Source organism: Theropithecus gelada, chromosome 20, assembly GCF_003255815.1.
Source record: "Theropithecus gelada isolate Dixy chromosome 20, Tgel_1.0, whole genome shotgun sequence".
NCBI lineage: Eukaryota > Metazoa > Chordata > Mammalia > Primates > Cercopithecidae > Theropithecus > Theropithecus gelada.
Genome location: NC_037688.1, coordinates 60,186,974 through 60,207,438, shown reverse-complemented (window position 1 = coordinate 60,207,438; position 20,465 = coordinate 60,186,974). Strand labels below are relative to the sequence as shown.

Sequence of the window (20,465 nt, the reverse complement as noted above, 5' to 3'; positions counted from 1 at the left end):
TTTTTTTTTTTTTTTTTTTTTTTTTTTTTTTTTTTGAGATGGAGTCTCGCGCTGTCGCCCAGGCTGGAGTGCAGTGGCGCGATCTCGGCTCACTGCAAGCTCCGCCTCCCGGGTTCACGCCATTCTCCTGCCTCAGCCTCCTGAGTAGCTGGGACTACAGGCGCCCGCCACCGCGCCCGGCTAATTTTTTGTATTTTTAGTAGAGACGGGGTTTCACCGTGGTCTCGATCTCCTGACCTTGTGATCCGCCCGCCTCGGCCTCCCAAAGTGCTGGGATTACAGGCGTGAGCCACCGCGCCCGGCTAACAATTATTTTCTATTTGTAACAAGTGATTTTGGATTTCCTCCTAAGGAAGAAATAAAAAGTGTCCTTTAAAATTAAATTTATTATTAAAAAAAGCAAAACAGATATTTCAACACTGATACACAAGTCTAGCAAAATCCACAAAGGTAGCATCTGAATGGATAAAGTTAAAATTTACCCAACATAGCTCTGTTTTCTTTCTATTACTTTAATTTGTAGGAATCCCTGGAAGTCCCTGCTGTGTGGATAGCACCCTTCTCGATTTCCAGCAAAGATACAGATGCTCTCTTGTGTTTGTATTTCTTTTGGTAATTTCCGTGGAAATTTGGAAGAAAATTTGGAATATTAAATGTGGAGGCGTAGAGGCTCAAATTGTCTTGTCTGCTTTGAATCACCTAGCCCATTTTTGGAAGCTGCCTAAGAAGATTCGTGAATGGAGAGAAAACATTGTGATGAAAATTTGAAACTTTGGTTAGGAATGATCTTTGAGAGCGAGCAGTTCTGGGGTCTTTTTTCTTTCCCACTGATTCAAGTGCTTTTAGAATGTCCCTTTTCGTTCCTCACACTCATCTCATCCTCTTACTAGCTGGAAAAATATTTGTGGCCAAGAAACAAACTGAAGCCCCCATGTTTATTATTATAATATTAGTAGTAGCTGGGCATGGTGGCGTGTGCCTATAATCTCAGCTTCTTGGGATGCTGAGGCAGGAGGATTGCTTGAGCCCAGGAGTTCAAGACTGGCCTGAGCAACATAGCAAGACCCTATCTCTGCCAAAAAAAAAAAAAAAAAAAGAAAAAAACAAAAACAGAAACAGCCAGGTGTGGTGGCATTTGCCTTTAGTCTCAGCTGGTTGAAAGCTGAGGCAGGAGGACTGTTTGAGCCCAGAAGGTCAAGGCTGCAGTGAGCTGTGATTGTGCCGCTGCACTCCAGCCTTGGTGACAGAACAAGACCCTGTCTCTAAAATAATAATAATGACATTAGTCACAGTAATAATAATCATGATGATGCCACTAATTGAACACTTGCTGAATGCCAAATGCTGCTGTGCTTATCATTTTACATGCATCATTATCTTTCAATTTCACAAGAATTCTATGAAAAAGGAATTTGTATTCCAATTTATAGATGAGAAACACAGAGGCCCAGAGAGGCTAACCAGCCTGTCTAAGGTTATGAGATGAGATTTGCATCCAGACATGGTTTGACTCCAGGGCTTGTGCACTTAACCACTAAGGGATGCCGTTTCCCAAGAGACTGACTACAGCACACTCTGGGCAAACTTCTGCAGAGAAAATAGCACCATGAAGTTAAGTCCATGGTCACCTAAATGCAGTTGAGTGCCAGGATGGCAAGGTGGCAGCCTATGTAAGGTGAAAGGTAGAAATGCTGGAAGACCATGACAAGAATATATTTAAAGCCAGGCAGTGGGGTTTGCAGCTGGGATTACAGACAGCCCATATCTGTAATCCCTGCAATTTCGGAGGATAGGATGAGAAGATCACTTGAGGTCAGGAGTTCAAGACTAGCCTGGGAAACATAGCCAGCTCCCATCTCTACCAAAAAAAAAAAAATTTTTTTTTTAAATTAGCTAGGCATAGTGGCACAAGCCTATAGTCCCCAGCTACTCAGGAAGCTGAGGCAGGAGGATCGCTTGAACCCAGGAGCTTGAGGCTTCAGTGAGCTATGATTGCACTATTACACTTCAGTCTGGGTGAGAGAGTGAGACCCTATCTCTAAAAGCAACGACAACAATATCAACAAGAAATTTACAATGAGGGGTCTTCATAGCATTCTTTCAGACTAAGAAACTACTTAATGGACAAAAAGTAGGTAAAAATATACAGTGATTTAACGATATAACTAAGAAAACTGTATAAGTGTGTGTAGGGAGTGAGAACTTTCCCTCCTGTGTACACATGATATACATTTTTTTTCTGCTGTTCATGGAAGAGTTACAAAAATGTATAGTGTACCTGGTAGTGTACCACACACACTGCCCCCATCCAACATACCGAAAAACAAACCAAAACAAGCCAAAAAACCCTCAACATGTATTTTTTGAAGTAGAGTTTTATATAGGCCTCCTTTTCATATCCTGATCAATAAAATAATATCAAATAGAGTCATGAAATTTGTCCTGCCCCCTTGTCTCCCTTCAGGTTTAAGTTACTGAGCCAGGAGGAAGGCGAGTACTTCAATGTGCCTGTGCCACCAGAAGGAAGCGAAGGCAACGAAGAACTGCGGCAGAAATTTGAGGTGAGGTTTCTTTTCTTTCTCTCTTCTTTGTTTTTTCTCTTTATTTTTTCCTTCCTTCCTTCTTCTCTCTCCTCTTTCTTTCTCTCTTATTCTTTCTTTTTTATTTTCCCCTCCCTCCCTTCCTTCCTTCCTTCCTTCTTTCCTTCCTTCCTTCTCTCCTTCCTTCATTCCTTCTTTCCTTCCTTCCTTCTTCCTCCCTCTCTCTTTTCTTTCTTTCTTACTTTCTCCCTTTCTCCCTTTCTTTCTTGCTTTCTTTCTCTTGCTCGTTCTTGCTTTCTTGCTTGCTTTCTCTCTCTCTTTTCTTACTTTTTTCCTTCCTTCCTTCCTGCCTTCCTGCCTCTCTCTTTCTCTTTCCCTCTCATTTTTTATTTTCTTTCTCTCTCTGTCCTTCCTTTCTTTGTTTTTTTCTCTCTCCTTCCTTCTTCCTTTCCTCCTTCCTTCCTTTCCTCCCTTCCTTCTTTCCTTCATTCCTTCCTCCCTCCCTTCCTCCCTTCCTCTCTCCCTCTCTTCTTTTCTTTTCCCTCCCTCCCTTCCTCCCTCCCTCCCTTCCTTCCTTCCTCCCTTCCTTCTTTCTTTTCTTTCCTTCCTTCCTTCCTCCTTCCTTCCTTCCTTCCTTCCTTCCTTCCTTCCTTCCTTCCTTCCTTCCTTCCTTCCTTTCTTTCTTTCTTTCTTTCTTTCTTTCTTTCTTTCTTTCTTTCTTTCTTTCTTTCTTTCTTTCTTTCTTTCTTTCTTTCTTTCTTTCTCCCCTTTCTTTCTCTCTCTCTTCCTCTATCTTCTCTCTCTCTCTCTCCTTTCTTCATCTCCTTTCTTTCATCAATGGAAACCAGTTAGGTTTGCTGCTGTGCTGATTTTCCTGTTTATGGCATGGTTCCTACCAAGACTTTTCACGACTCTGAGTCTTTGCAAGGTTGTTTCATCTTCTAGAAAACTCTGATTAATCCTTCAAGACCCCAATTAAATGCCCTTGCCTTATGAAGTTATTCCTGCTTCCCTGTCTGCATCAGACTTAGACATTTCTTCAAAAGTGCTTATTCACTGCCTACCATTTTGATGGTGACTTGGACTGGAATGGTAGTCACGGTGAATGAAATAAGTAGACAGAGGGCCAGGCGTGGTGGCTCACGCCTGTAATCCCAGCACTTTGGGAAGCCAAGGCAAGCAGATCATTTGAGGTCAGGAATTCGAGACCAGCCTGGCCAATATGGTTAAACCCCATCTCTACTAAAAACACAAAAAAATTAGCCGGGCGTGGTGGTGCATGCCTTTAATACCAGCTACTTGGGAGGCTGAGGCACAAGAATTGCTCTGGGTGGCAGAGGCGGCAGTGAGCCAAGATCGCGTCACTGCACGATCAGTAATGCTCTGTTGCCCAGGCTGCAGTGCAGTGGCACGATCTTGGCTCACTGCAGCCTGGGTAACGGAGCGAGACTTGGTCTCAAAAAAAAAAAAAAAAAAAAAAAAGAGTAGACAGAGAGGTGATATATTTTGGAGGCTGAGTCAACTAGGCTTGCTGATGGATGGAATCTGGATTGGCTCTATTGGCAGAATGGTGCTATATAGTTAACAAATGGAATTGATTGTGCTAATGACTTCATGAAATACCCTGGGGGTAGATCTTCCCAGAGAATAGTTTTATCAAATGGAAAGCCCTTGGCTGTGACCTTGAGTTACATTGCTGGCTCTACTTCTACCTGAGATAAACCCCTTTCCTTCTATGGGGACAAATAAACACCATTTTCAGCTACGTAAGAGGTGCATAGGTGTATAGGACACATCCCTGCTTTACAAATAAAATGTTTGGGGGAAGATAGGTTTGAATGCTTACATTATATGTGCATTGAGTGATTTTAGTGGTTTCCTGAGGGAAAACACATTATTTTGTTCCCACAAACTCAATACACTGAGTCTGGTGGGAGATGATCAATTCTAGATAAGCCATGATGGCCTACTAACTCCCCAAAAATGTGTATAATAGCATAGCTAAAATGAAATGGATTTTTATTGTTGTTATTCGTCAAATAATGACACAAGCAAATAAAAAAATGTGTAAAGACCATGTAAAGTCCTGTGAAAGAGAGATCAGGTACCTTGAGAACATGTACAAAAGAAATGTCATGTAGTTTGAGAGGATGGGGAGGTGTCCGGGAGGAAACAGCAATGGAAGTTTACCACGTAAAAAGAGGGGAAAATGTATTCTATTCTGCAAACAGCATGTGCAGAGGCCCTGTGGTTGGGGGTTATATAGCAACCGTGTGAGACTGAAAGAAGACCAGCCTGGGTAGAGCAGAGAAAGCCAAAGAGAGTCCAAGGCTGGGGAAGTAGGTGTGGGTCAGAGTATGCAGGGCTGTGCTGGCTTTGACAAGGATTTTAGCATTTATCCCAAGAGCATTTATCCCAAGAGTATTTATCCAAAGGATTTTAGCATTTATCCCGAGAGCATTTATCCCAAGGATTTTTCTTTTTTTTGGAGATGGAGTCTTGCTCTGTCACCCAGGCTGGAGTGCAGTGGCCTGATCTCGGCTCACTGCAAGCTCCGCTTCCTGGGTTCATGCCATTCTCCTGCCTCAGCCTCCTGAGTAGCTGCGACTACAGGTGCCCGCTGCCACGCCTGGCTAATTTTTTGTATTTTTAGTAGTGATGGGGTTTCACCGTGTTAGCCAGGATGGTCTCAATTTGCTAACCTTGTGATCCGCCCGCCTCAGCCTCCCAAAGTGCTGGGATTACAGGCGTGATATCCCAAGGATTTTAGCATTTATCCTGAGAGCCCAGTTACCACACGTGGTGTATTTCAGTACGTTAGGGTTGGTTGCCTCTGTTTGGTTAGGCGGCTTTGAATTCTAGGGCTCTATATTGCAGACATGAAAAGGCAACCATTAGTGAGTGTATTCTTGTTTCTGAAGGCACATCGAACACAGCAAGATAAAGGACAAGTTTGTTGAAAGAAACAAACTTTCTACCAAGTTTGTTTTTCCCTTAACTTGATAGAAATAGTGCTTAGGGGCCAGGCATGGTGGCTCACTCCTGTAATCCCAGCACTTTGGGAGGCCGAGGCAGGAGGGTTGCTTGAGCCCAGGAGTTCGAGACCAGCCTGGGCAACATAGTGACTCTGCCTCAGTATTTAAAAAATATATATTTTTTAAAAATAAAAATTAAAAAAAGAAATAACTTGTATTCCCAAATTCCTTGTCTTGAACCTGTGCCTTCCCTACATGCTGGAAGATAGTGATAGTTCTGAGCCAGTGGGGTCCTCCCTTCCTGGAAACAAGTAGAACGGACACATTGGCCTTGAGCTTGTCAGTCATTCTCCAGTGACCTCGATAACAGAGACTTGTTCCCAAAGTTTTGGACTCAAGCCCAAGTGAACTGATAAAAGCATCTTCCCTCCAAGTAGAACTAAAAACTGGATGCTGTTTGATAAAAATTAAGACAGGAAGGCCGTCCTTCCGGAGAACACTTTCCATCTCTTTCCCCCAACTTGCCGGTGAAGTATCCATTTGCTGCTGTTACAGAAATGTACTATTAAGGGTGAAAAACACAAGGCCAGTATTTTCTTGTATACAGTGAAGTCTCAGTTTTACAAAATGATTTCTTCTGTCCTGGGGCAGCCGGGGTGACATTTCAGAACACCAAGGAAAAGATTTTCTACGCAAACAGTGCATTTGTCTGGGCCGGTAATTGGCTTGGAATAGGGGACTGTTTTGTCCGCATGCAACAAATTGTGTCCCTTTATTTCTAGCAAGAGCCTGCAAAAGCTTGTTTATGCCTGAATTATAATCGCTCCATACTATAGTTGTTGATTAAAAAAAATGTTTCCAACAGACTGAAAATTGTTCTCAGGCTTACAGAGGAATTTCAGTTGACCTTGAACGTGAGAAATGTAATCCCTGGGCGATAACCAATTAGCACCCGGAATGACTCAGAAATTATTTTCAAGCCTCTTATCTGGAGGAATTCTGAGTGACAGTAAAATCGAGCTGCTAGAATTGGGGTAATAGAATTTCATGGTAGTGTGAGCTTGGTGTAGTTGCCACACGTGGTATACTTCAGAACGTCAGAGCTGGCTCTGTTTGGTTAGGGGGCTTTCAGTCGACCATGGGCTTGGGAAGAGAAGATTCTGTTTTGGATGGCACACAGTAGGATTTCTCAGAGTCTTAAAATGTATTTATTTAACAAAGTGCTTACTGTGTGCCTTTTAGGATTCTAAGTGCTTTGCAAATATTAACTCCAGTAATTTAATCCTTACAACAACCTAGAATGGTAGGTACTGTTATCACGCCATTTTACTTTTACAAATGAAGAAACTGAAGCTCACAGAGGTTTAAGTAACTTTTCAAGGTCCCAGAGCCGCTGGTTGTCCCGGGTTTGAGTTTTCCCCAGAAACAGACTATAAGGATTCAAGTGCAAGTACTTTATTTGGGAGGTGATCCTGGAAGCACCATAAGTTAATAAAGCAGCATTGCCAGAAAAGGTGGGAAGCCAGGAAAGTATTATCAAGCAGGCTACTGCTGTGGGCAGCTAGGGTTTAACCCTGCTGGAGAACTCTCTAGTCAGTGCAGAATGCATGCCTCAGAATTTCCCAATCAAGGGACAGGAAGCTGAGGGGTTATCCATTGGCTCTCCTTCCATTGCAGGCTAAGGGCTGCTCCCAGGGAAATCCACCCACCAGCACTTTCAATGTGCCCTGTGCGCCGTGCCTGCTCCTACAACCAGAAAATAAGCTGCAGGCAAACAATCGCAGGTGTTTGCTGTTAGCAGCCCCAGGTGTAGAAAGTAGCATGCTGGTGGTGTCTTGGAAGAACACCAGTGATTGTATCTGTGCAATGTGGCCTAACGGTTAAGTGTGATGGCATGACTGCCTAGAATTGGATCCCAATTCTGCCACCTCCTTGCTGAGTGGCTATAAGCAAGTTGCTTTGTCTCTCTGAGCTTCTGATTCCCTACCTGTAAAATGGGGAATTATAGCACTTCTTACTTCATGAGGTTATGTGAGGATTGAATGAGGTAATGCATTTAGCAGAGTGTCTCACACGTCATACACATCCAGATGTTAGATGCTAGCATCATGGTGGTTGTTATAATTATCGGCTCCCCCTTTGGGATAAATAAAGCTCAGAACATCCTCTTTCTGGGCTTTGGAAGGGCTGCTTGGAGGTTAGGGAGAATCTACAGGGACTCCTAGCCTACAGAGGTCCTTGCCCCACTGCTGGGTAGCTGGGAGTGCCTGTAGTAGTTCCTTGTAGGGGTGGAGTGACAGAGGAATCTGCAGTTTTAGCCAGGACAGACATTCATCATCGGGAGTGGAGCCCAGAGCCTGGCTGCTGGGGCTTCTCCACTGTCCCCTCTTGCTGTCTGGAAGGTGACTTGGCTCTTTGCTCAGAAATGCTATTTGCTTTCTCTCTTAGTGTTGAGTTCTAGGGCTTTAAATTGCAGACATGAAAAGGCAACCATTAGCGTATTCCTGTTTCTTCAAGCACATCCTACCCAGCAAGAAAAAGGATGAGTTTAATTTGTGCCTGAATTTTAAAATGTTCGCTCTTTGATACAGTGTGTCCTGGGCATTGTCCCCTTGGAACAACGGGATATTTCGAAGGAAAAAGGACAGGGCTCCTGTCCTCTGAAGGCTCACTGTGTAGGGGCCACAAACGCAGGTGTTTTCAGGAGCCAGGCAAACAAGAAGGCGAAAGAGCTTGGCATCACCCAGTGTTAGCAGATCCCCTTCTTCAAAAGAAGCTGGGGATCTGGGTTTTCGTATCTCCAAATTTTCAACAGTTGGCAACTAATTAAATATTAAAATGACAACAAACGCTGTGCAGACCAGATCAACAGGGTTATTAGACTTCTTTTTTTTTCCAGGGTTATTAGTCTTCTGATCTAGATTCTAGAAGTTAAATTAACATGCCCATGGGAACCGTTATAAAAGCAAGCTGGGAGGGAGGGAGGAAAGAGGGCTGCCAGCCCCCGATTCAGAGGAGAGAAGGGAGCTTCTAGCACTGAAGGATGAGACTGTTAGCTGCTCCTTGAAGGACAAGGAAAAAATCAACCCCACCCCACCCCACCCCCCACCAAAAAAAGTCCTTATCTGTTTTGCTAATCAAAGTCAAATGAAGAAATCAGGAAGTTTGAGGTCTGTGCTCACACTTCATGGGGAGTGTGTGCTGGGACCTGCAGGTGGATGGGAAAGTTCCCAGGATGGGATCTGAGGACTGGGACAGGCAGGACTTGGATCTTCACAGTCTGGAGAATGGAGTGTGTGAATCCAATGGGTCCTGAGCCAGGATTCAAAGAAGGCGGGGCACACGGTGATAAGGTGATGGGGGGGTGGAGCAGGGAGGGGAGGAGGGAATGTGTTTGGGTCAGGCCAGCTTGGGGGTGATGATTTAGGAGGGTGTGAGGACATAGCCCAAGAAAGGTGAGACAGCTTCTGTCCTACGCTGGTTCTTTAGTTTGCAGTCTCCATTGCAAATAAGATAACCTTGTAGTTTTAACTACCCCCTCACTGCCTCTGTACCCCAAATCTGTCTCCAGTTCAGATATCTTTGCTCAAGCCCCAAACCCACGTATACAACCGCTTACTGGGTATTTACACGTGGGTTAAACCTCAACATATCTTACTGCAAAGTAAACTGACCAAGTATGTTCACAGCAGCGTTGTTAGTAGGCCGAAAGGGGAAACAACTCAAATGCCCGTACACAGGAGACGGGATAAACATCAACAATGAGTGCCATTCAGCAATACAAAGAGACAAATTACCGATTTATGCAAAAACATGGATGCATTTCAAGAACATTTTGATGAGCGAAAGAAGCCAGGCACAAGAGTACACACTCTACGATGCCATTCAGCTGAATAAAGAACAGACAGAACTGACCTATGGGATAGAAACCGGAACAGAGATCGCCTTAGTGGGAGGGGGGTCGACTGGGAACTTTTGGAGGGTGATGGAAATGTTCCGCGTCTTGTTTGGGGTTTGGGTTACATGGGTGTGCGCATTTGTCAAAATCCGCAGAGCCGTGCACGTGAGACTGGTGCACTACGTGGTACCCAGCTCGATTTTCAAAACATGAGTAAAGAGAAACATGGTGGATGCTTTGTTAGCCATGGTTCCTAAGTGGTAACAGTGGAATATGCATCCCATGAGGGGGAAATAAACCTTGCAGTTTTAAGCTGCTGTGGGGAAGAGGGGATCTCAACATGTCTGAAATCACACCGGTCATCTCTGCCCACCCTCTTCCCCACACTTCCAAACTTGCTCCTCTTCCGCTTCTTCTCATCTCAGTGGAAAGAACCAGCATCCTGCCAGTTGGCCAGAACAGAAGCTGGAGCTGTCCTTTATCTCCAATCTCCCTTCTCCCTTGCCCAATGTGCTACCCAGCCGGGGTCAGTCTGTCTCCCAAACAGGTCCACTTTGTTCCATCTACACGGCAGACAAATGAGTCCATCATTCTTTTTTTTTTTTTTAAGACAGGGTCTCCCTTTATCACTAAGGCTGGAGTGCAGTGGTGCGATCATGGCGCACTGCAACCTCCGACTCCTGGGTTCCAACTCCTGGGCTGATCCTCCCACCTCAGCCTCCCGAGTAGCTGGGGCTACAGGCACACACCACCATGTCCGGCTCATCATTTCTCTCCTTAATAATGCAGTGACTTCCTAGTGATCCCCTAGCCCACAGGCTGGGGGTCTCCTCTCTCCACTCAGGGTGACCTTTTAAATTTTTTAAGGTCATACCATAGCCCTGCTTCAAACCTTTCAAAGGCTGCCTGTCATGCTTACAGTCAGCCTGAATTTCTTAAGGTCCTTTCAACCCTTTGTCTGCCTCCTGTGTCATATCTGCCTTGCACTTCATGCTCCAGCCAGATATTTCATTCTTTGAATGTGTCTTCCCCTCTGTTCCATAAATGCCGTTCCTGCTGCCAATACCAGTTTATCTGCCTCAGCAACCCCAACATACCTTTTGGACACAGTATGGAGGACCCAATCCCAGCTAGAATGCACTTTTTTTGAGAGTATCTGCATCCTTTTTGCCCTCTGATGTATCCTCAGCACCTAGAGCAGCACCTATCATGTAGCAGGTACTCAATAAGAATTTTTGGTTTGTTTGTTGGTTTGTTTGTGACAGGGTCTTGCTCTGTTGCCCAGGCTGGAGTGCAATATAGTGATCATAGCTTACTGCAGGTTCCAACTCCTGGGCTTAAGGGATTCTCCTGCCTTAAACTTCCCAAGTAGCTGGCACTACAGGCCCACTGTGACCATGCCCAGCTAATTAAACTTTTTTTTTGAGATGGGGTCTGGCTGTGTTGCCCAGGCTGGTCTTGAACTCCCAGTCTCAAGCAGTCCTGCCTCAGCCTTCCAAAGCTTTGGGATTACAGGCATCAGCCACCACATCCAGCCTTAATAAATGTTTTTTGAATGAATGAATGAATCTTCCCTGATATTCAACACTTTGGAAAGATTTATGTTGCCTCTTTATCTTCAAAACAACCAAATAATGCAACAATAATAATAGATACCATTCACTGAGCATCTGTTGTGTGCCAGGAATGATACTAAGAACTCTGTGATACATCATTTCATGTCATTATCTCCATTGTCTTGAAAAGGTGATGAATGTTTAGGAAGCTTCAATCACCAAATGCAATTAAGTGCCTTCTCTGTGCCACACTCCTCTAGGTACCAGGAAAACAGTGGAAAGCAGAACAGACAAAATCCTTGCTCTCGGGGAGCTTACATTCTGGTATAAGGAGAAAGACGATAAATTGGGAAACAAGTAAATATATGGTTTGTAAGATGGTGACAAGTGTTTTAGAGAAAAGCAAGTAAGTGAGGTAGATGGAGATTGCTGAGAGTAATTTTATGTAGGGTGTTCAGGGAAGAGCCCTCTTATCAGAGGTGAGAGAGTTCCGGGGAAAGAGTGCTCTGAGCAGAGGGAACAGCAGGTGCAAAGGCCTTGGGGTAAGAGCGTGTTTGGTGCATTCAGAGAGCAGCGAGGAGGCCAGTGTGGAAGTAGAAAGGAGACTGAAATCAGAGGGAGTCCAGAGGGACTCAGTCATCTGTGGTCTTTGGTTTTTACTTTGAGAATAGTGGGAAGGTATATATATTGGGCAGAGGAGTGTTATGACTTAACTGATGTGTTCTGGACCACACAGCTGATTCATGTCAGAGAATTCTACCACGAGGCTTTTTTTTTTTTTGAGTGAGAGAGAGATGGGATCTCACTCTCTCACCCAGGCTGGAGGGCAGTGGTGTTATTACAGCTCACTGCAGCCTCTAACTCCTGGGCTAAAGCTATCCTCCCACCTTGGCCTCCCAGGTAGCTGGGATGACAGGTGCACACCACCATGCGTGGCTAACTTTCTTATTTTCTCTTATTTTTGTAGAGACAGGGTCTTGCTATGTTGCCCAGGCTGTTCTCAAACCTCTATCCTTAATTGAATTTTCTGTCTCAGCCTCAAAAATTGTTGGAATTACAGGTGTGAACCACTGTGCCCAGTCACACATGAGCTTTTAACTCCACAGTTTTCTCTCTGCTAGAAGTGAATCCAGTAACGAAGTCCTGGCAGCTGCAGGTCTCCCGCTCATGGCTTCTGGTTCTTGTCTCATTCCAAAGCACCTGCTGCCACTCTGAGCCCCATTCCTCCGCTCATGGCAAGGAGTCCCTCTCCCATTGCACTGAGGACACACATGGCCCTTATTCATCTATTTATGCAACAAATATTTAGCTGGGAAGTATACTAGTTGTCAGGAAAACCACAGAGAATGAGAAATATTCCGTGTCCGCAAGACAGTCTCCAGTTTATTGGAAGGAAACAAGTGGACAGGCAGTTATCCTCCAGTATTAATGGGAAGAGAAGTGGATGAAGAAAATCAGAGGAGAAGCTAGTACAGACAGAATGGATGAGTGCTTCCCTGAGGACATGAAGATGTGAACCCCTAGCTGGGTTGTTGAAGGGGAGAGAATAGCCATTTGTACCACAGTAGCAGCAGCGGATGCAAAGGCCCTGTGGTTGGAGGGGCCTGGGACATCCAGGGGAGTGAAAGGAGAGTGAAGCTACATTGTAGGGAAGAAGCACCCTAGCAATGATGGAGTTGGAAAGCCAGGTAGGGCCTGAACATATAAGTCCATGAAAGCACCTCAATCTTTATCGTGAAAATAATGGGATGCCACTGCGGCATTTTAAGCAAGAGGGGACTTGGTTGGGTGAGGGACTCACTGTGGTCGTGTGTGAAGCCCAGTGTAAAGGAAAGCAGTGTGCCTTGTGCAGGTGAGAGATGATGGCAGGTAGTGGTGGTTGAGATGGAAAGAAGTAGATGAATTCTAGAGACAGCTGGGAGGGAAGAAATGACAGTTCCTGGTTACGGTTGAGACATGAGAGATCAAAGAAAGATGGAAGTGCAAAGGATGTCCGACAGGTTTCAGGCTTGTGGACTGATGCACGGCCATGCTTTCCACGGGGACAGGGTGCCGGAGCTGCAGGAACCACAGCTTCCCACTGTGTGCCTGTGTCTTCCTACAAGATCATCCTCAAACCCTGAGCATGTTTTCTGTCTGCTTCCTTTTTGCAGAGGGCCAAGATCAGTCAGGGAACCAAAGTCCCGGAAGAAAAGACGACCAATACTGTCTCCAAATTTGACAACAATGGCAACAGAGACCGGATGAAACTGACTGATTTTAACTTCCTAATGGTGCTGGGGAAAGGCAGCTTTGGCAAGGTATGGTATGATTTGGTGACTCCACCTGCTCTAGAAGGAACATCTAACAAGGCAGGCACATTTGCTGTTCCTATGGGACGGACGTCCTAGTGGGAGAGAGAGTAAGAAGTAAATAGACCCACACTACACTTTGTAATGAATACCATGAAGGAAATGAATGGAGTGCTCTCTCACAAACAAAAAAGGGACCCGTTCAGACAGTCTGAGGAGGTGACACATACGCTGAGACCTGGAGGATAAGAAAGAACTAGCTGTACTTTCAAAGAGCTAGGAAAAAGTGTTCTCAGAAGAGAGCAAGTGCAAAAGTTCCAAGGTGGGGACAGGCTGGGTGCATCCTAGGAACCATCAGAAGGTGTTGGGGCAAAATGTTGCTAGTAGAAGGAGGTATAGGATTTGATGTTGCAGAGATAAGCAGGACCCAAGGATGCAAATCTTACAAGCTACGGTGAGGAGTTTGGGTTTCCTTCACATTGCAGCGGGGAGCCACTGAACGTTTTTAAGCAGAGCAGTGATACGATCGGATTTGCCTTTTGGAAAAGATCACTCTGACAGCCGAGAACGGAAATGGTTCCTTTCTAACAGTAGCACAGTGGAACGGTGACCCTGGGACTCGTAGAGTGGTTCTGGATGCTTTTATAGATACGGCGAGATGCTGTTTTACTGAAGTTGAGATTGTGTTATAAGTATTTCTGACTCGTTTAGTGTTGTTTTGGGGTTTTTAGTCCCTTTGCGTGCCATGAAGATGTCTAGTATAAATCTCATACCATGAACTCAGGTGTGCAAAAAATATAAATTTATTTTCCATCTATGTAGCGTAAGCCAAAAACCTGGGAGTTATCCCTGAGTTTCCCCCTTTGCTGTATTCCCACCATCCCTACCCACTGCCCCCCGCAACCATGTACAATGCACTTGCGAACGCTGACAGTTCCTTCAAAGTATATCATGTATTCACTAACTTCTCTTCATCTCTCTAATACCACCCTAGTCCAAACCATTAATATCACCTGGATAAGTACAGAAACTCCTCAGTGGCTTCTCAATCCCAATCTTGTTACCTGTCATTAATCCCAATCCCAATCTTGTTGCCTATAATTAATCCCAATCCCAATCTTCCTTGCCTATAATTAATCCCAATCCAAATCTTCTTACCTGTAATTAATCCCAATCCAAATCTTGTTACCTATGATTAATCCCAGTCCCAATCTTGTTGCCTATAATTAATCCCAATCCCAATCTTCTTGCCCATGATTAATCCCAATCCCAATCTTCTTGCCTATAATTGATCCCAATCCCAATCTTCTTACCTATAATTAATCCCAATCCCAGTCTTGTTACCTATGATTAATCCCGGTCCCAATCTTGTTACCTATGATTAATCCCAATCCCAGTCTTGTTGCCTATAATTAATCTTGTTACCTATAGTTAATCCCAATCTTCTTGCCTATGGTTAATCCCAATCCCAATCTTGTTGCCTATAATTAATATACTTTCTACTTCACAGCCCTAATAATTTTTTAAAGCTTACATTAAGTCAAGGAGCTCCCCTGCTTAAGACCCTCCAATGACTTTCCATCCAATTAGAAGAAATTCTGTGTTACATCCTTAGCTTGTATCACCCTTTATCATCTGGCCCTTGTTCTCTGTGTGACTTCTTTTCTTCTTTTCCTCCTCCCCATCACCCACTGTGCTCTGGCCACAACATCAGCTCTTGGGTCACTGAAACACACAAAGCTCCTTTCCCCATTAGAGGCTTTGTGATTCTGCTCACTTTGCTGTTTGCATGGCCGGCTCCTTTCTGCAATTCACATCTCAACTTAGACACCACCTCTTCTGAAAAATCTTCCCCAACTACCCACTCAAAGTTGCTTCTCATTCACTGTCCGTTATATTTAACTCTCTCATAGCACCCATTACTGAGTGATGCTTTTCTTGTGTCCTCGTTGATTTTTCTCTCTTCCCTTTCTAAGGTCTAAGCTCTACAAGAATAGGGATCGTCTCTGTCCTGGTTGCCATTGTGTTCTCAGAGCCTAGGGATGGAATTCATTCAGTGCCTAGACTGAATGCATGGATTCTCTGTCTGTGGGTGGCAAGGGTATCCGCTGAGATGGACTAAGTGATCTGAAATGATGGCTCAAAGTCTGAAGAACCTCAGCATGGGATGGGAATAGAGAGTAAGGGCAGCCAGTAAGATGGCCCATCCAGTCCCTAAGGTTGGGAATAGGCAGTTGGCAGTGGTCCACAACGTTGTATGGTTTTTACCAGCAACTCTGAGCATCCCTGGGGTAGAGATGGAGAAGGAGATGGTGGATTTGAGCTAAGGGTGAGATTAGTAGAATCAGTGAGCTAGATTATGGAAGAAAGAGAGTTAAGGATTCTGGGAAGAGAGATGTCCACTGCAGATCCACAGAGGCTGTACCAAGTGCTCAGGAAAAATGTGTTGAATACATGAATGAAAATGGTATCTAGATTGGGTTGGGGAAGACGTCTAGCATAAAGAGAGTCATCACCTGGGTGGGAAAAAGGGAGTTTAGAAGTCTAGGGATGAAAAAATAATGGATGAGGTCAAGATACGTAAAATGTTAGGAAGAATTGAGGCATTTAGATTTCAAACATGGAGCAGTCTCTCTGATGATGGGGAAGAAAGTGGCCTAAATAAAGAAGAGGTTCTAATAAGCTGAGTTTTTAAAAATTAAATGAGCACTTTTTTTTTTTTTTTCTTTTTCAGACAGAGTCTCACTCTGTTGTCCAGGCTGGAATATAGTGGTGTATTACGGTTCACTGCAGCCTCGACATGCTGGACTCAAGCAGTCCTCCTGCCTCAGTCCCCTGAATAACTGGAACTACAGGCATGCACCACCACGCCTGGCTAATTTTTGTTTTTGTTTTTGTTTTTGTGTTTTTGAGTCAGAGTCTCACTCTGTTGCCCAGGCTGGAGTGCAATGGCGCCGTCTCGGCTCACTGCAACCTCTACCTCCCTGGTTCAAGTGATTCTCCTGCCTCAGCCTTGTGCTTGGCTAATTTTTGTAGTTTTTAGTAGAGACAGGGTTTCACCATGTTGACTAGGCTGGTCTCGAACTCCTGACCTCATGTGATCCGTTCGCCTCAGCCTCCTAAAGTGCTGGAATTACCAACATGAGCCACCGCGCCTGGCCTAATTTTTGTATTTTTTTTGTAGAGACGTGATCTCACTATGTTTCCCAGGCTGTTCAAGTACTTATTAGCTCAAGCAGTCCTCCTGCCATGGCCTCCAAAAGTGCTAGGATTACAGGTGTGAGCCCCTGCACCTGTCTTAAATCATATACACACACACACACACACATATATATAAAATATATATATATGTGTGTGTTTTGTTTTTTTTTTTTTGAGACGGCGTTTCTCTCTTGTTGCCCAGGCTGGAGTGCAATGGCACAATCTCGGCTCACTGAAACCTCCCCCTCCCGGGTTCAAGTGATTCTCCTGCCTCAGTCTTTTTGAGTAGCTGGGATTACAGGCATGTGCCACCACACCCAGTTAATTTTCCACTCTTAGTAGAGACAGGGTTTCTCCATGTTGGTCAGGCTGGTCTTGAACTCCCAACCTCAGGTGATCCACCTGTCTTGGCCTCCCAAAGGGCTGGGATTACAGGCGTGAGCCACTGCGTTTGGCCATGATATTCTTAATAAGCAATGCATTCACATGGTTCATCATTAAGATTATATTAAAAGGATAAACACTGAGAAGTCCTGCTCCTACCCAAGTTCATATCCTTCTGTGACCACTCACTGCTGCTACTCTCCCTATGTGAACACTTTTATTGTGTTAATTTGTGTCTTTCCAGTCCCCCTGAGGTAATCTAACATTTTTATTCTTGTCCTTGTTAACTCAAAAGTTTGTGTACTGTGCCTGTTTTTGATCACTTAACAAAACAGATGAGAGGATGTTTGATGGAGGATTGGAAGTTCTGGAGGATCCCATGGGAAGGATGGGGGTTGGGGGATAGTGGGTGGAGTTGTGGGAGAATGGATCACTGGGGAGCAATGAGAGAATAGATCATATGTCTCCATGGAAACTGTTATAATCATTGAGAGCTCTGTTCCAGACTGGAGATGTAGCATCAAATAAATCATAGATGAAAACAACAGTATGTCATGAAAGCAAAGTAGAATAACAAACACGTCTGTGATCCTTTAAAACAGAGTAATCCTTTGCAACTCTTGTATTGCCAACCAGGGTTGTAAATTAATGCAGGTTTTGTATTTGAATTCCAACTTTGGACATTTTGCAGTCTGGTTAGGTATATAGATCAATCTCCATAAACAGAAGAACACCGCTGCAGTGATTTACTCTTCCCCTTCTGAAGATGAAAGAGATCAGGCTTTGGGGTAATCTGTTTCCACCTCCCTTAACCCAGGAAAAACAAAACAAAACAAAATATGTTTTTAAACACTAATGGCCATGAGCGGTGGCTCACACCTGTCCCAGCACTTTGGGAGGCCGAGGTAAGCAGATCAAAGTCAGGAGTTCAAGGCCAGCCTGGCCCATATGGTGAAATCCCATCCCTACTAAAAATACAAAAATCAGCTGGGCATGGTGGCGGGCACCTGTATTCCCAGCTACTCAGGAGGCTGAGGCAGGAGAATCACTTGAATCCAGGAGGCGGAGGTTGCAGTGAGCCGATATCGTGCCACTGCACTCCAGCCTGGGTGACAGAGCAAGACACTTGTCTCAAACAACGACAACAACAACAACAACCGCACTAATCATTTGTGGGGTGACTAGGGAATGGCACAAGCCTTTGGTAAGACCTGTAAAAATGGAACAAGGCAGGAAGCAAAGGTGAAGGGCATTGAATTTCAAATATGTAAGCTCGTTTCAAAATCTTCCAAAAGAAGAAAACTGGAGAGTTTGTTTTTTTGAACGGGCAAAAGTGTTTACCTGGAAGGGCTATCATACCAAAGCGGGGCCTGTTGGCATGGCTGGCTTACTCGGAGGTAGATGCCTTCTAGGACTTTTAATACAGAGCATTCAAGTGTATCATTCACATTTAAAAATTATTTTATTTCTCAACTTTCATTTCAGATACAGAGGGTACATGTGCAGGTTTGTTACGTGGTTATATTGTACCCAGGTAGTGAGCATAGTACCCAATAGGTAGTTTTTAATTTATTGCTTAATAGTGCTCAGAATTTTATCCTTACCTCTCTGTTTTTATAATGCCTTGAAACTTTAACTTGAGTTTTGCCAGCATCTTTCAAGAATTCAACCTTGAATGATTGCTGGAGTCAAAACTATGCTGCACATATATAAATTGGGCAGATCTGTACCATCCAGATTGATGATACAAGCTTACCTTAAAAAGTAAATACAGCAAATACTTGATCAAGCATATACACAGCACAAGGACAACTCTTTATATTATAGATATGATTCCTCTAACCCTAATGTGCTGCCTTAATAAACGTGCATTAAATATTTAATGAATGCTAATACTGTGTGTCTTCGGAGACTTCATATGTGCTCGTGGTAATGATTTGTATGATACACGTTTTTAAAAAATAGTATGCAGGAAAGTTTGAATGGAAGTTTTCTTGTTCTCTCACACCCGTGACTCTTGCCTACAGATGGAACTGAGCTAATGTATGTGAGTTGAGATGGCGTCAGGGGGATAGAAAGGGGCTGGGGGAGGCAGCTGGTGTGCTATGGTGGACATAGATCTACAACTATAAAGAAGCTCAAACGTAATAGCACAGAAGAGCTATGTAAAAATGGTATTTACTGGAAAATGGAAATAGCCCAAATGGTATATTCATAATAAATACAAGAAAATGAAGTGACTCTCTCCTCTCTTTCTCTTTCCCTCTCTCATGCACACGCATCTGTCTGTCTATCTATCTATCTATCTATCTATCTATCTATCTATCTATCATCTATCTATCTATCTAATCTATCAGTCTATCTAATCTATCATCTATCTACCTATCATCTATCTACTTGTTATCTATCTACTTGTCATCTATCATCTATAATCTATCTACCTATCATCTATTTTATTATCTATCATCTACCTATCATCAATCAATCAATCAATCATCTATCTGTCATCATAGAAAGATTTTTGTAACATAATATCAAATAAAAATAAAAGCAAATTATGGAACATTATGATTGGCAACATAAAATGTATATAGACCAATTCCTTTTATGTAATATACTCATGGTCCCTCCTTTTATTAAACTTTTTTTTCAACATTTCATTGTGAAAATTTAAAAACTGGAAAAGTTGAAATAATTGCATAATGAACATCCATAACACCCACCACCTGGATTCCACAAGTAACATCTGACTGTATTTGCTTTATCATGTATCCATCTGTCTATCCATCCATCAACCCTTTTTTAATGCATTTTAAAGCGAGTTGCAGACATCCGTACCCTTTACATTTGCAGGTAACTGCAAGTGCACTTTACATTCAGCATGTGTACCATTTAACCAGAATTCAATATTTGCAATGATTATTTTAAAGGTAAAATTACATATACTGAAATGCAGCTATCTTAAGTGTATCGTTCTATGAGTTTTGAAAAATGCATAGCTTTTAAAATGCAGTGGAGGTATAAACATTCATTAAAAAAATCACACGGGCATGAAAGCAACTGTGATGTTTGGTGTGTTCCCTGGGCACCTGTGGGAATGGGATTTGCCCTAGTTGAAGCCAGAGAAGACTTCCGTGAAAAAGTGGCTCGAGCTATAGCTAAAGGACGAGTTAAGTTAACTATACAAACAGGGGAAATAGTAAATGAAAATCTCAGAATGTCTCCTTCTTCCTGGCCCCCACCCACAAAACATAGGCTTGGTTAATCTGTGTGGCTGACAGGGCACCTAAACTCCTTTTATTAGGGTAGATTCATCTGCTGTAACAAATAGACCCCCAAATATATACTGGCTCAGACACAATAGAAGTTTAATTTTCATTAAACTTCTAAGTTTAAGAAGTTTAAGACAGGCGCGCCTGGCCCCACCCACTCTCTCCATATGGTGATTAAGGGACAAGGTACCTTCCGTCCTATATGGCTCCATTAATCCCTAGAGCTTTGTTTTCTCTGCAGTCAGAGGGTGGAGGAGGCACAAGCTGCTTCTTAAAAGTCTCAGTTTGGGAAGTAGCACCAATCACTTCTGCCTATTCTCTATTGGAGAAAATGTAGCCACGTGGCCA

At 43.7% G+C, this 20,465-nt stretch overlaps 1 protein-coding gene across 2 annotated transcripts in view; it reads left to right on the top strand.

Moving 5' to 3' along the window:
* PRKCB (protein kinase C beta) overlaps positions 1–20,465 on the top strand; it is a 382,718-nt gene that overhangs the window by 272,581 nt on the left and 89,672 nt on the right. For both annotated transcript variants that reach the window (XM_025370488.1, XM_025370487.1), the window contains exons 8-9: positions 2,465–2,561; positions 13,123–13,269. In XM_025370488.1, the coding sequence (XP_025226273.1) occupies positions 2,465–2,561; positions 13,123–13,269 (244 nt within the window). The remainder of the gene's footprint in view (positions 1–2,464; positions 2,562–13,122; positions 13,270–20,465) is intronic.